The sequence below is a fragment of the Gossypium hirsutum genome, chromosome D12 (assembly GCF_007990345.1).
Source record: "Gossypium hirsutum isolate 1008001.06 chromosome D12, Gossypium_hirsutum_v2.1, whole genome shotgun sequence".
Classification (NCBI taxonomy): Eukaryota; Viridiplantae; Streptophyta; class Magnoliopsida; order Malvales; family Malvaceae; genus Gossypium; species Gossypium hirsutum.
The window spans coordinates 40,181,951-40,198,183 of NC_053448.1; the positions used below are offsets into that span (position 1 = coordinate 40,181,951).

At 31.9% G+C, this 16,233-nt stretch overlaps 3 protein-coding genes across 3 annotated transcripts; all 3 read left to right on the forward strand.

Moving 5' to 3' along the window:
- The first annotated feature begins 1,328 nt into the window (after positions 1-1,328).
- On the forward strand, positions 1,329-3,208 carry LOC107945947 (probable receptor-like protein kinase At5g24010). Its single transcript, XM_016880117.2, has one exon. It carries the CDS (start codon positions 1,480-1,482, stop codon positions 2,899-2,901), a length of 1,422 nt encoding a protein of 473 aa, XP_016735606.1. The 5' UTR covers positions 1,329-1,479; the 3' UTR covers positions 2,902-3,208.
- A 4,082-nt stretch (positions 3,209-7,290) lies between these two features.
- On the forward strand, positions 7,291-8,145 carry LOC107945945 (brassinosteroid-responsive RING protein 1). Its single transcript, XM_016880114.2, has one exon. The coding sequence runs from the start codon at positions 7,448-7,450 to the stop codon at positions 7,958-7,960; it is 513 nt and encodes a 170-aa protein (XP_016735603.1). The 5' UTR covers positions 7,291-7,447; the 3' UTR covers positions 7,961-8,145.
- Positions 8,146-11,796: 3,651 nt separating this feature from the next.
- On the forward strand, positions 11,797-14,623 carry LOC107945944 (G-type lectin S-receptor-like serine/threonine-protein kinase SD2-2). The gene has a single exon (XM_016880113.2). The coding sequence runs from the start codon at positions 11,936-11,938 to the stop codon at positions 14,516-14,518; it is 2,583 nt and encodes an 860-aa protein (XP_016735602.1). The 5' UTR covers positions 11,797-11,935; the 3' UTR covers positions 14,519-14,623.
- The last annotated feature ends 1,610 nt before the right edge of the window (positions 14,624-16,233 follow it).

The following is a 16,233-nucleotide window of genomic DNA, read 5'->3' on the forward strand; positions in this document are numbered from 1 at the left end:
AATTTAATTCCACATCGAATAAATCGACTCAATTAAATTATTCCCAAAGTCGAAGAATTTTCTTCTGATTCAAATGCAGTTCAATCGAGTTTTTGTTAAACTAGTGGAGGAACCATCAGACATATACAATTAGGCTTTAGTGATTGCAATTATGTCTAGAAATATCATTCTGATAATTCACAATTACTTAATCATGGTGTTAGTCCACAAGAAGTACCATGATTGAAAACTCCTTATTGTATACTCTTTACGAAAGCAATTCATCCAACTATTTTGTCCAATGACATCGTCATGTGTGTGTTACCCTCATATGATATCATTGATTCCTTTGAGTTAAATTTGTACAATCATATTTTATCTCATTGTCATCATTGTGTCTTCTTAATGACTAATATGATCACTGTCAACAAATGACCGTTATAAATTGCTCATTCGAGAACAAATAACTCGTGGCCCCATTCCATATTTATTAATCCACACAATGCCAATGAGAGGATACCATTCCATATTTATTAATCCACACAATGCTCGATTATCTTTAGAGCATAAGCCTCCACTTATATCAAAGCACATGAATTACATACACATAGTTAGTAACTAACTCAGGTTTAGGTAAATTACACCATGAATATCACAAGTGAATTAATTCACAAACGGGTTTAGAATTAATTCATCTTGGATCTAGTCTAATGTATCATTCTACCAATGAATACATCTATGTCTCTACCCGTGGAGTCAATTGCTCCGTTAGACGTCATATTATTTTTTCAATCGATTTGCTCATTTCCAATCAAACTAAAGACATGATTAGGTACATCTACTAATACATGTTTTCTTCTCGTATTACGATCTGACCACGTAATATTTGTTAAACGTTAGATAACCAATGAGCCAATATTTGTTTCCATTTTGCTTTGCATGCAAAAACATTGAAGACAATACACAAAGGATATTAATGTAATTAATTGATTTTTTATTAAATCAATTTGTTTAAAAAATATAAGTATACAAAAATGAATATACTAGGACACCAGATCCAACATAATATCCTGGTGAGACATGACAATTACACATGGTGAGACTTGAAAACTTGTGCATATAATTGTACATAATACGTCTCAAAACTGAGTACTTAAGAACCAATGCCTCCAACTTTGTCAACTGAACCAAGTCCTCATTTCCAATACAATACTAATGCTTTAAAACTCAATTAAAATGTTTTTAAGTTTGGTAATCGAACAATAATGTGAGGACTTTTGATGAAATTAACCCAAAGAAAGTAGAATCTCTTTTATGTCATGACAAGTGTGTTAGTGACAACCGTCTTGACTCAGACAACCACTAAACTCAAGTCGCCGCGTTTGACTCGGTCCATCAATAACGCGCTCAAAATTACCACCGCCATTTCTGCCCTTTTCCTTCATATCCTTAATCTTTTTTTTTGTTCATGTTCTTTGATCATTGACCTTATTTTCTCTCATGGGAACTTTACTTTCAAGCCGTGGTTTCTCCTTGTTCCTTCTTTGGACCTTCACTTTATACGGTCTCTGTTTATCCTTCTCTCCGATCGACAATTACCTCATCAACAGCGGTGCCTCCCTCGATTCCGTCGTAGACAACCGTCGATTCATCTCCGACTCGTCGAATTCACCCGATTCCCATCTCTCTTCTGGTCGGACCTTTTCGCTCTGTGCCGGAACTCTCCTTCCTGGTCTGCCTCAAATCTACCACACCGCTAGGGTTTTTAATTTGCCGTCGAAATACGTCTTCAATGTCAAAGATCCAGGTACGCACATGGTACGTCTCCATTTCCATCGATTCAATTCATCGAGATTGGATCTGGGTAACTCTCGATTTCACGTTTTGGTTAATGGGTTAGTAGCTTTAACCAATTTTAGCGGTGGGGATTTTGTAAATCCTAAAGTTATAGAATATTTGCTTTACGTTAATTCAGAAAAGGTTGAAATTCGTTTCGTTCCAGCTAAAAAATCGAATTTTGCTTTCGTTAATGCAATCGAAGTGATATCTGCACCAAAAGATTTGGTACTAGAAACTGCACAGTATGTTAATGGTGATAAAATTGAGGAATTTCAGGGTTTAAATAAACAAGCATTTGAAACTATGTATAGGGTAACTGTCGGAGGTCCTAAAGTTACTCCGTTCAATGATTCTTTGTGGAGAACTTGGATCCCTGATGATGAGTATTTGAAATCGAGTGAGGGTTCCAATAAGGTGTACTTCGGTGGTCGGATTAAGTACCAAGATGGTGGGGCGAGTCGTGAGGTTGGTCCTGATAATGTGTACGATTCAGCTCGGTTGATTCGAAGCAAGAATGCTTCCATCCCTAATGTGAACCTCACTTGGGAATTTCCAGTGAGTGAGGATTATAAGTATCTTGTTAGGATGCATTTTTGTGATATTGCTAGTATATCCCTTGGATTGTTGTATTTCAATGTTTATGTCAATGAACATTTGGCATATAAAGATTTGGATCTCTCAGACGTTACGAATTACATGCTGGCTTCTCCATTTTATGCTGATTTCGTGGTTGATGCTGGTCGTTCCGGGGTCATTACCGTAAGCGTTGGACCTTCTAGCAAGAGCATGGGGTATACGGTTGATGCGATTTTAAACGGAGTGGAGATCATGAAGATGAATAACTCCGTTTATAGTCTTGACGGTAAGGTGCCTGCGGAGTTGATTATGAAGTGTTGGCCAAGAAGAACTCTTGGGATTCTGCTTCCTTTGATTGCTCTCGCCTGTTTGCTGTTGAGCTTATCTGCCATTGTGCATAGGAGGAAGAGTAATGCTGAATTGTTCCCATGGTCGAAACTGCCTACGGATATCCATGAAATATCTCCAAAGCAAGCCAAACTACAACTATCAAACATTGTTACATAAACATTGTAAAGATCCAAATCCACTGGCTTTATAATATACTATTACAAGTAGCTAGTGGGGGCATACTGGGAACGTTTGAAGGTTTGTAGTTCCAATCTGTTAATGGTTTCTTCGTGTTTAAATTCGAGGTTTTGTCCAGTAATATGTATGTAAAAGCTGTATTAGCAGAATATAATGTTGTATTCTATACCTATTCTACATTGATTATGTCTGAGATGGTGGATTGGTGATACTGGAATTGTTGTTCATATTGCTACACTGCTTGGAAAAGGCTTAATCTGGTTATATACTTCCAATTTTCATTTCATCCGGGAAAAGCTGTAGTTTTCTCAACATGTCTGTCATTTGATCCAATAATCTTCTCTTAGATAAGAACAAATTTGATAAATATTGATAACTCTCGGAATGAGTATTAGAACGATTTCATTTTGGTTGAAATGGTAAATTTAAAGTTTTAGAAAGTATATACTCTACCTTATATGTAATTTTATTGATTTTAAGTATAGATGAGTTTAGGGGTGGGCAAAACTCGATTCGACTCGAAAAAATCGAAAAAAATTCGAATTTCGAGTTAAACGAATCGAGTTATTCGAATCCGCTCGAATTTTTTTTTCAAATTTCGAGTTCGAATCGAGTTGAGTTTTCGAATTCGATAATTCGAATAATTCAAATATTAAACTATAATATTTTATATTTTTACCCCAAACTCCCAAACTTTTTTACTTTTCCTTCAAAACTTTTACTCCTTCCCACTTTCCCCTAAAACTTTTACTCCCCTCCCAACCTTCGAATCTACCCAAAATCCATTTCCCACTAAAATTTTACTCTCCCATTTACTTTTTTTCAAAAATTTACTCCCAAAAATCCTCAAAACTTTTTATTTTCTCTCAAAATTTTTACTCCATCTCACTTTTTCCCTAAAACTTTTATTCCCTTCCCATCCCACCTCCCATCTATCCCAAACCCTCTCCCCTCCGATTTTTTTTAATATTTTCCTTCCAAAATTTTACTCCCTCTATTTACTTTCCCTCAAACTTTTATTCCTCAAAACTTTTTATTATTCCCCAAAACTTTTACTTCTCACCCTTTACTCTCAAATAAAAAATCAAAATTATCCCAAAAAAAATCACTAAACATAAATACTAATAATTTTATTTATATCTACTATTTATATTATTAAATTAAATTTCACATTTTATATTATTTATATTATTGAATTGTTTAGTCATTTTGAATATTTATATTAAAATTAAATTATTAATTATACCATAAAATATTCGTGTTAAAATTTTATATTGGTATCAATTTCACATTTTATTTTTAAAATAACTTTTATTAAAAAATTATATTTTTACATTTAATATATTTTTTAATTCCAAAATACATAGTGACAAGAATTTGAAGATAATTGAAACAACTAAGCATGCAAATAAGCTAATCAGTATATAAAAAATTAATAAATAAATTATGAGGTGATGGACAAATTTTATTATGATGGGTGACAATGGTTACAAGGACCCAAAATTATTTTTTAAAATTTAACTCGAACAAATATATTCGATTCGATTCGAATTCCATCTCACTCGACTCGATTCGAGAAAACTTCAAATAAAATTAGGATGATAAAATGAGATTCGAAAACTCGATTAACTCGAAAATTTTCGATTCGATTCAATCGAATGCTCACCCCTAAATGAGTTTATATATTTATAATAAAATAATATTTAATTTAGTTAATGATTGGTCAACTCAGTCAATTTAAGTAGAGATAGTTTTCACTTTGAAGTATAGTATAAATATGATGACCATTGGACTACCCCTCATATTTTGGTGGTCTCAAGCCCATTTATCTTTACAATTCAGCAAAATACATAATATATTTACTTTTGAATTAAATCATTATTTAAGGCTTAATTTTTTATATATTGTGATTTGATTTTTTTTTCTTTTGCTTAAGTTTGGTCTTAAATTTGATAATTATTTTCACATTGAGACTTGAATTGAACTAGACAATTGGTTTCATATTTGGGCTTGAACTTTTTTTTTGTTTAAGTTAACCCCTAAGTTAGATAATTATTTTCATTGGAGTCTAAGTTTGACATTTATTCTCACATTGAGTCTGAACTACAATCCATAAGACAAGGACTACAATTGACTCCCATGGGCAAACAAGCAGGACAGAGACAAATGTCAAACACATTTGGCGGTTTTGGGTCCATTGGCATGTTTGCTTTAAGCTTTTAAACCATAATAATTATATGAGGATTACTTTAGACTCTTACACTATGTTTGGTTTACTGTAATGGAATAAAGTTATAATATAATTAGTAATTTAATTGTTTGGTTGAATGGAATGGAATAGAATTATAATAGTATTGTATTTAGTTGAATGAAATAGTGTTGTAATAGCATATGAAAAAAAAACTGAAATGATCAGAGTACTCTTAGCAGAAATTCTTTTAGGTAAATGATATTGTTATTGTTATTAAATTTTAATAAGATAATAATTAAAAATAATTTAATTATATTTTAATATAATTCTTATTAAATATATTTTAATAAAAATAAAAATATATAATTTAATATTATTTTTCATATAATTACTTTTATATTAAATTATATTAAATTTTTAGTTTTATATTAAATCATATTAAAATATTTCAAATATTTTATTTTTATATTTTCTAAGTCCAAGTTTTAAAGGACTAACTTGGAAATTAAATTGAAAAGGTAAAAGGATTGAACTTTTAACTTTTAAAGTATAAAAACTAAAATTCAAAATCTATAGAAGTACAAGGACTAACAACATATTTTGACCAATTATTAAAAAGTGGGGCCTGCAGACAATCATTAGTGATAGGACGGACAGTTTCGAAACATGATAAAAAAAAAAGGGTCTGATTTTGCAGCTTTGAATCCTTGTTTTCTGGGAACCTTTGAATTTATTAATTAATTATTATTTTTGCCATAAATTTATTTACTTACTGTCACAAAAACCTCAAATCTAGACTCTAATTTTTTCTTTTTAATAATTGTGGTCCTTCTAAATTTTAATATTATTTTATAAAAATTGTATGTCCATACTGCTAAATACGAATTTTAAGAATTTAAGGACTAAATTAAGACAAAGCACTCAGATATTAAATTAAACATTAAAGCTAAATACGAATATCAAATAATATATTAACCCTTTATTATATTATCAGCCAAACTCGTGGTACAATAAAAAAAATTGGAATCAAAATTTAATTAACATCATCCAGCGTTCTATCAAAGTACAACCTCCTTTATGTTCAAAGTTGGAATTTATATTCTATTTTTTAAAGTATAATACCCGGTAATTATTGATATCCTGGTGGATTAGGCGTATCCCGCGTTTCACTCACTTCCTCACCCCTTCCATTTACGCCACGTTACACGTGTGCCATTTTTCTTACATATTCAGTTTACTCCTTGCTTCACTCTAGGTCTATTTCTTGTTTGGGTCCCTCTACTTTGTTAAAATTTGAATATTGGTCCTTTTGTTTAAATTTGATATCTCCTATTCTTATAGTATTGGATAACAGATCCAAATAATTAACACCCTTAACTTCTTTAGTTAATAATGATAGATGGGTAACCTTTTTCTCTTTTTTTAAGAAAATGCATGCCAAGTCATCATGGTTATAGGGATTAATTTGTTTAAATTTGAGTTATATTATATTATAAATGCAATAAATTAGTCTCCAGTTTCACCATGAGTAAGTTTTGTTTGGTTATATTTTAGTTCTTTAGCCATTTGTAGCTGTTCAGACATGCATATAATTACATCATATTTGTGCTTATATTATATTTGCACTAACGTCCGGACTTAAAATGGAAAAATTAAATTCGAAATTTCAATGGTTAAAGTACTTGGGAGATCCCTATATTATATGGACTGTATCAAATTATTCTCTCTATTATTAAATAGATCACTTTAGTCCCTATACTATTAAAAAGAATTGAATAAGTTCAATTTGTAAAAAAATTAACATTTATTGTATAAAAAATATCTTTAATTATTTTTTCAATTGCGGTTCAATTCCAAACAAAAGATTTCATTTACAAAATCATAAAAAAAGAATTTTAAAAATATTAACTTGGTTAAACAGTAGAAGATGTTTTTCAAATAGTAAATGTTAACTCTATTCTAATTTAGCTTTATTCGATTCTTTTTAATAGTATATGGATTAAATTGATGTATTTAATGATAGAGGAACTAATTTGATACGGGGATCTCCTAGGTACTTTCACCAAATTTCAATAAAGTAAAGGGACCAAACTCATATTTAGACCTTCGATTGCGCCACCAAAAATTCCCTACCCACGTCATAGCCGGTGACTCGATCAGTTAGAATTTAGTACTGAAAAAAAGCAGAAGCTTCCTTTTCTTTTATCTCTCTTCTTCACTCGTTTTTCCTCTCCTCTTTTTTCTCTCTATAAATACCCAAACCAAAAGCTCTCTTTATAATTTATTCTGTTTTTATTTTTTAATTCTGTTATTACTTTTTTTTTTTGTTCATCAATGGGATTCCCTGTGGTTTACACAGACGTTTTCGTACCCAAATTCTTCGTTCACACGCTATCGTTTTTGGGTTTCATCAGAAACCTAATCCTCTCACTTTTTAATTACCTCGGACTCTCCGATTTCCTCGAAACCGACACCGATTGGCCGGAAAACCCAACCCGAACCACACCTTTGAAACCGCCGGTACCCGCTCTCTTGATCCGTGAAATCCTAGCCGTCGTAAAGTTCGAGGAACTCGCGGTGGTCGGTGGTGGTGATCCACCGGAGAGTTGCGCCGTTTGCTTGTGCGAGTTCGAAGGAAAGGAAGAGATCAGGTGGTTGAAGAATTGTAAGCATGTTTTTCATAGAACGTGTTTGGACCGCTGGATGGATCACGATCAGGTGACGTGTCCGCTTTGTAGGACATCGTTTGTACCTGATGAGATGCAAGCTGAATTTAATCAACGGCTCTGGGCAGCTTCTGGAATCGTCGATATTTACAGTGAGTACGGTTCCGTTGCCGGGTTGTAAATTTTGTGTTATCCATTTAGTTTAGTGAAAAAATTGTACATTATAAATGTACACGGATCAAAACAGTATCCCTTTTTTAGGCTTAAATTTTATATATTCGAAAAGAATTAGATAAATTTTAGGTTAAAAATATGGCTTTTGGGTTCTTAAGAATTCAATAAAATCCACCATTTTATTTTTTCTTACTCTTTTTATACCTATAATTTTGCTCGCATTTCATTTTCTTTATTTTTTATACATTATTGATTATTCTGTACCGACCGAAATTTATATGTTTTGTTTTTTTAAAACATATAAAAGAATACATTAAAATTAACCGAGATATATGTTTTTGTCTTGAAAGTTAGCCGAATTAATCAAAATTTTATGTCTTGAAACACTACATAATTATTCGATTTTGAACCTAATTAACCGACCTCCGACTGAACTAAGTTAGGCCACCGATCGATTAACCGAATTAGATCGGTTCAACCGGTTAATTCGGTTTTAACTGAAGTTTGGACAATCCTACTTACAACATCACATTCAACATTTTACATAGTACAAATAATAAATAAGATAGTAAATGAGAAGATTTTTTGAGAATAATTCTTAATAGATCTAGCAACTCCTTACCTTGACAAATTTCATATATGATTATAAATTAAAAATTAAAACCAAAAGCACTACTAATTTTGAGAAAATAAAGTAAATAATAACCATGACAGTTTTAAGAGAAAATAGGTTGAATAAAAACAAAACTTCGATAGTGTTGATTAAAATAATAACCATTAAACTTAAGTTAAAATATAAATAAAAAATGACAATTAAATAAAATAGAGTGGACCAACAATCAGCTCGGAGGTTAATGTCGCCGCTAATAAAACTAAGATTTAATTTTAAAAAATTGAGCGGCTAAATTTTTTTTAAGATTTCCCGTGCTCAATATTTATATTTGTATACTTGACCTTCCGTGATTATGATATTGGTCATGTGACATATAATCTAATTTAACAATTGTTTTCAATTATTAAATCAAAAGAGTAAAAAAGAAAATGATATTTTAAGGAAAAAGACTACATCTTATATTTATATATCGATAGTCTATATCATATATAATACTATAATATAAAAATTTGAATCATTTATTTATAAATATAAATTGAAATTTAACCAAACTCATAATCAACTTTAGGGCATTTGGTGCATAACTAAAAAGCAAAAAAGGGATAAAAAGTTTCTCCATTTATGGTTCTTACAAATTGGTTGGATGTTATTGTTATATGGGATAATTATTTCCACATTGTAAAATTAGTGGTTAAATTTCATTCTTCTTTTTTGTGTAAAATTGTATCATAACTAGTATTGTCATCTTCCTTAAAAGAGGAAGAGAAAAAGGTGATGATGTTTCTTGTTTTAGTTATTAAAAAAATATTGTGGGGTTGTTAAGATTGCTTTTTAGTAAGTTAACCCAACTTTAGGTTAAGGTCTTAGAGTAAGTTACAATTAAGTTGATGGTTGAACATTTTTTAGGATCACAATGAAAATTAAATTAGGTAGACTCGAAATCGATAGGTTTTGATCTATCTTGATTCAATAAGAATGAATTTTTAATTTTGAAAATCGAGTTTTGAAATGTGATAAATTAAGTTTTTCATTAAAAATTTTGAGGAATAGGTTTATACGAAACTCGCCCTATTTTGTAGTGGCGGAGATGGGGAACCCCAACTTGTAAACACTTTTTAGTCCCCTTTGGAAATTTTTAATCTCTTTTCATTATGCAATCAAATTGCATTTGGAATATTTTAACTATTTTTTCAATATAAAGCTACTAACAACTAGTTATGTTACTCAAATTTGAGTGGATATCGAGGTAAAAGTATCATAGAGGCTTCTATAGCAAGAGTTAGATTGCATTTTGTTTTATTTTAAAGTTAGTCCCTGTACATTAGATCAAAGAACAAACTGATTATTTCTCTTAAAAGTTTCATCTATTTCTACGGTTACAAACTGATGTGACTAGCAAAATAACTAGACAATTATACGTGGCATGCCAAGTGTACCTTATGCTATCGTACAATGAACAGTTTTTAACAATAAAGATGGATGGAATTTTTAACAAAATGATCCGTTTACTTTTTGATATAATTTATAAGGATTAATTTATATATATTTTAAATAGAAAGGATAAAATGCAATCTGATTTTTAGTACAAAGGCTCTCGTGATTCTTTTATTGATATCAAACCTTAAATTTGTAAAATTTTTTATATATTTAAAAAATTATCAAAAATGAGCTCAATTATTTAAAATATAATAAAGAGATGGCTAGTTAAGGATTCTAGAACCTCCATGGCCCCCTAAATTTGAAAAAAAAAATTTGGCAAATAGAAGACCATTTTTGCAACCACTTGAGAAAACTAATTATACAAAAAAAATTCAAAGTAGGTAGGTGTTTTTTTCAACTTTATGGAAATTATGTCTTGAATTTAGTGACTGATGATTGTATATTTTGAAATTGAATCAATTTTCTTATTTTATTATTTTTGAAATTAGACAAAATTAAAAGAAATTGTAAAACACAACAACAAAGGATGAAAAATATTTTTACAAGAGAAATTAAATCAAGTTTGTTTATAGAATAATTCACTTTTATTTTTTTCCCTAAAAGTTATAGCTTCTGATTTCTCTGCATCATCACTATTAATTGAATTATTTTTACAATTTATTGAATATCATGAATCTATGAATCAAAATTCAAATAATTTTCTTTTCCAATCTTTAACATTAACTGTCAGATAAACTTGAATCTAAGGTATGTTCTTTTATTCGTCAATCCATATTGATCGTCGAATCATCTCTTGAAGTTCTCTAGCCTCAACAATTTATATAAAAACTTTAAAAATGACCATTTTATAACTTGTTGAAATTGAATGCTTAAATGTAAATTTATTAATAATTTCGTAACCTTTGATACAATTTACTCCAAAATTTTTGAATAACTTCAAATTATTTGAAAATTGAAAATTTCAAATTGGGTCCTTCAATTGAATTGAGTTCATATTAGAGTAGACTGGTCCAGCTAATGCTTATATTTCCAAAAAGTTCCATCTTTTCATTGGTTGTGTAGTGTTGGTCCACTATAGGCAGCTTTTTTGTCATTATTTAGATTTTTTTTATTTAAAAAAATGAAAAATTCACCGTAAAATTATATTACCTTTTTTTCATTTAGTTATTTAAAATTTTTATTTGTTGAAATTATTAATTTTGTCTATCTTTCACGTACAAGCTTATATATTATTATTAAATTTCATACACTTTTAAATAAAATGATAATTTAAATATTATTTTTAATGTAAAAATGTTTTAAATACTTAAATACAAAAAATAAAAAAATTGGAGAAAAGGGGCACCACCATTGCGAACTGGTTACCGATGGGGCTAGGCAATGCACGCTCATTTTAGGTAATTAATTTTAGTCTTTTTGGATAAAGGGAAAATGCCTGGATTTTGACAAATCATCTTACTTTTTCATGTTTAGAATTAATTTAAGTTTTTTCCTAATAAAATTTTGAGGTTTAAAATCATTTTATCTTTTTATTTATTTTATTTTTTTGGGTAAAAAGGGAAAGCATGAGTTTTACAGCAAAAGTTTAAATTTTTACAGAAAATTTTTCGTAAAAATTCAATTTTAAAAAAATTAATAAAATGAATGTACAAAAACATTGCATAATACCCAAATTATCAAAAACAATTATTAAAATGAAAAGTTACGAAAGTTGAATGACCCAAACTGTAGAATTTACTAAGTTCAATTTACAGTTTAAGCCAGAAAATAATCCACCATTGTCTTGTCTCATTTTCTTGTCTCTTTCTCTCATTCGAATCCAACTTAATGCTCTGCTTTACTAATTCCCACCTACAGCCTTTGTTACAAGAACCAACTCTTATCCTTTAATTTTAGACCAAACACTATAAGCTCTCAAACCTTTGTTTCATGTCTTCTCTTTCCTTCATCTTCTTCCTTTTACTCCTTTCATTTCACACCCAAAATGCAATCTTTGTCACTAATTCTTCACCAAATGACCCTTCTTCAAAACCCCCCTTTTCACATGAAGAAACATTGAAAACCAGTTCCCAAGCTACAAAAATGGAGTCCACTGTTGTGATTCTCAAAGGAAACGCAACTGTTCTTAGCGTTAACCGCACTTTCGAACTGGGTTTTTTCACCATAAATGGTGAGTCTGATTGGTATTTAGGAATTTGGTACTCTTCGATCCCGACTCAAACCCGGGTTTGGGTTGCGAATCGTGAAAAACCCATAAAAAATATCACCGGATCTTCACTGGAAATCACCGGAACGGGGCGGTTGGTGGTGAAGGAATCGCCGGATTCCGTCGTTTGGCAGAGCGACAACGTTGAAAAAGCGAAAAGGTTTGTTTTTTTAGAGACTGGGAATCTCGTTTTGTATTCTTCAAATGGGTTAAAAGTATGGCAAAGCTTTGATTTTCCGACGGATACGTGGTTGCCTGGCATGAATTTAACCGCCCAGCAAGCTTTAACTTCATGGAAGAGCTCGTTCGACCCATCACCGGGGCTTTTCTCTTTGAGGCTAAATCCTCAATTGTTCAACGAGTTCGAGCTCGTTCATAATTCGATCAATGTGTATTGGTCTACCGGAAACTGGACCGGAAAAGCCTTCGTCGATGTCCCGCAAATGACAATCCCGTACATTTACAACTTCCGTTTCTCCGACCCTTACTTGCCGACGGCGTCGTTTGGGTACACTGAAAGATCGTTAGACGGCAGTGTTGAACCGCCTTTGACGAGGTTCCAGGTTGATGTCAACGGGCAGCTGAAACAATACACATGGTCGGCGGAGACAGAGAGTTGGAACATGTTTTGGTCGGTGCCGGAGGATAAGTGTGGAGTCTACGGTTTGTGCGGCGATTTCGGGTCTTGTCTTGTAAGTACAACGTTAAAACCTTGTGCTTGTGTTAATGGATTTAGGCCTTTTAATGAGAAAGAGTGGGGATATGGGGATTTTACCGGTGGTTGCCGGCGAGAAAGTGGTGGTCTTTGTGCTGATAATGATGGGTTTAATGAAATAGGTGATGTGAGGTTTGATGGAGGGAAAACGGTGTCGTTTCAAGGTACTAGGAGTATTTGTGAAAAGTCTTGTTTGAGTAATTGTTCTTGCATTGGATTGTATCATAACGAGGGGTCTAATACATGTAATAATGTTTATGGGTCTTTGTTGAATTTGAGAAATTCAAGCTCTAATGGTTTAAAAAAGGATGTGTTTTACATTAGGGTTCCGAGAGGAATTGTGAAGAAAAATGTGCATAGAACTATGGTTTTCGTTGGTAGCATTGTTGGGTCCATTGTTGCTTTAGGGTTCATGGCAATGATTTTGTTGGTTTTTAAAAAGATAATAGATTACAAGAGGAAAGATAGATACGATGACTATGGTGTTTGCCCCGGGTTGAATCTCAAGGTATTCACTTATAAAGAACTCAATGGTGTGACTCGAGGGTTCTCAGAGAAACTAGGTCATGGTGGATTCGGGGTGGTCTTTCGAGGCGAGTTATCGGATTCGACTCTTGTTGCTGTTAAACGCCTTGAAAGGCCGGGGAGTGGTGAGAAAGAATTTCGGGCCGAGGTGTGCACTATAGGCAACATTCAACATGTTAATCTTGTGAGACTCAGAGGGTTTTGTTCTGAGAATTCTCATAGATTGTTGGTTTATGATTACATGCCTAATGGTCCTCTGAGTGCATTTTTAATCCCGGATAGTCCTAATTTGTGTTGGGATGTGAGGTTTCGGGTGGCGGTTGGCACTGCAAAGGGCATAGCATATTTGCACGAGGAATGCAGGGATTGCATCATTCATTGCGATATCAAACCCGAAAACATTCTCTTGGATAGTGATTACATTGCGAAAGTATCGGATTTCGGATTAGCAAAGCTTGTTGGAAGGGATTTTAGTAGGGTATTAGCTACAATGAGGGGTACTTGGGGCTATGTTGCTCCGGAATGGATATCCGGTATGGCTATTACACCAAAAGCTGACGTTTATAGCTATGGGATGACATTGTTGGAAATAATCGGCGGCCGTAGAAACGTGCAAGCACCACAATCCGCACAAAATGGCAATGCATTTAATGAAGGAAGGGATGGAGAGAAATGGTTTTTCCCTCCATGGGCCGCACGTCGAATAATCGAGGGCAACGTAGCCGCAATCGTGGATAGTAGACTTGGTGTTGCATACAATTTAGAGGAGGCCAATCGTCTTGCATTGGTAGCAATATGGTGTATACAAGATGATGAGGAAATGAGGCCTACAATGGGCATGGTAGTAAAGATGTTAGAAGGAGTGGTGGAAGTGACCATCCCTCCACCACCAAAATTAATACAAGCAATAGTTGCAGGCGAATCTTATCACGGAATTGGAACAAATTCCGGCATGTCAAAAGTCAATGGATGCTCCGACTACAACATTGGGTTTTCAAGTGCTGGTTCACGATCATCTCTTAGTAACCTCTCTTCCCCGTTGGAACCAAAATTCGGTGAAGTCTAATCGAATGATAAATGTAGTTCCATACTAGTAACTCATGTATGGGCTTCAACAACATTAAAATTCCCAAATTTTTGTTCAGTGAATCACTAATTTCAACTTTGGGGACATTGGCATATGATTACAACTTTGACATCAAAATAATGTGCAAATGACACCACCATCATCATTGCCAACACTTGCATTGCATCACCCCCCACCTTTTGCTTTTGCTTTACAAATGTAGTGTAATGTCATTGGATTCTAAAAGAGTCATTATCTCCTTTTTTTTTGACAATTTATAGTAGACTTTTTAGTGATACCTAAGTCGAAAACTTTAGGCGTACACGGTTGATCTGTGGGGACCTAAAATCTTGACCATTTTGGAATATAGTCGGATATTGAGCTCCGTTTCCCATGGTGGCAGCTTCTAGATTTCGACCCCAAATACTGATTAACATGGGCTAGTGTTAATTGGTCGGGTTGAGTTTAGATATGATTTTCACTTTCTTTAAGCTTGGGTTAGATTGAAATACAGTTCTAAAATTTTGTCTAAGCTTATTTTAGGTTCGACTATATTATTTTTAATTGGTTTAATGACAAATTTGGTCACTAATATTTTCATATTTTGTCAAAATAACCCTAATTGTATTTTTTAACCTCTTTTAGCCATCAGTCTTGCCTTTGTTATTTTTTTCAAAATGCTTTTTTTTAACAAATTTGATGAAAATATGGTTAAAAAAGTTAATGGGATGATGTGAAATTTTATATGTGAAATATTTTTAATGAGATGTAATTTATTATTTAAATAATCCAATAAAATAATTACATGTGGAAAATAATAGAATAAATAATTCATGAAGTTAAAAAAATAACTCTTAATTTAAAAAAAATAAATGTAATCAAAATAAACATAATTATTTTATTGGGTTAGCAAAGTAATAAATTACATCTCATTAAAAATATTTCATATCATCCCCATTAATTTTTTTAACAGTACTTTTATCAAATCTTTTAGAAAATGCCGTTAGAAAAAAAAAGGTTGATGATTAAAAAAGGCTCAAAAATATAATTAGGGCTATTTTGACAAAACATGTAAACGTTAGTGGCCAAATTTGTCATTAAGCCTTTTTAATTTATTAAAATTTTATATATAGTCATTTTAACATTTCTTTTAATATTTACATTATAGTAGTATTATAGCTTTAATTTTTATGTGTTATAAATTACATAAGTATATAAAAAAATATAACATAATATAAAAATTACAAACTTAAAAAAGTGGGCTGGACTCAAGCCTTCAGTGTTCTAGCCTAAGCTCGATCCATATTTTAAACTGGCCTAATTTTTTTGCTTAAACCCTCTTAAATTTCAGGTGAACCTTTGAGTTTGAGCAAGTAACTTGACCTGTGAACAGGTCTAGCTAAACTCACACTTTTAAGCCTTTGAATTAAAAGGTTCCAAAAATCCTTAGGACTAGACTCATCCAAGGATCGAGTTATCTTTCAAACTCAAAAATTTGTATAATATGCACTGGGTACAAAGTTTAGTGTGTTGGTTGGATCTGTGTATACGAGTCCGAGTCATGTTAATAGAGAAAATAAAAGAAAGAGATGAAATTGAAAATGACAATGGAAATTTGAAATTATGGTATGTGAATTGATTGGAAATAAAGAAGTTGTGAGATTTTAAATATTATTTTTCCAATGAAAGTATAGTGAACCATGAAATGCTTATGA

Excerpts from the sequence above, each read along its gene's own strand:
- LOC107945947 (XM_016880117.2), top strand. The coding sequence starts at position 1,480 with ATGGGAACTTTACTTTCAAGCCGTGGTTTCTCCTTGTTCCTTCTTTGG.
- LOC107945945 (XM_016880114.2), top strand. The coding sequence starts at position 7,448 with ATGGGATTCCCTGTGGTTTACACAGACGTTTTCGTACCCAAATTCTTC.
- LOC107945944 (XM_016880113.2), top strand. The coding sequence starts at position 11,936 with ATGTCTTCTCTTTCCTTCATCTTCTTCCTTTTACTCCTTTCATTTCAC.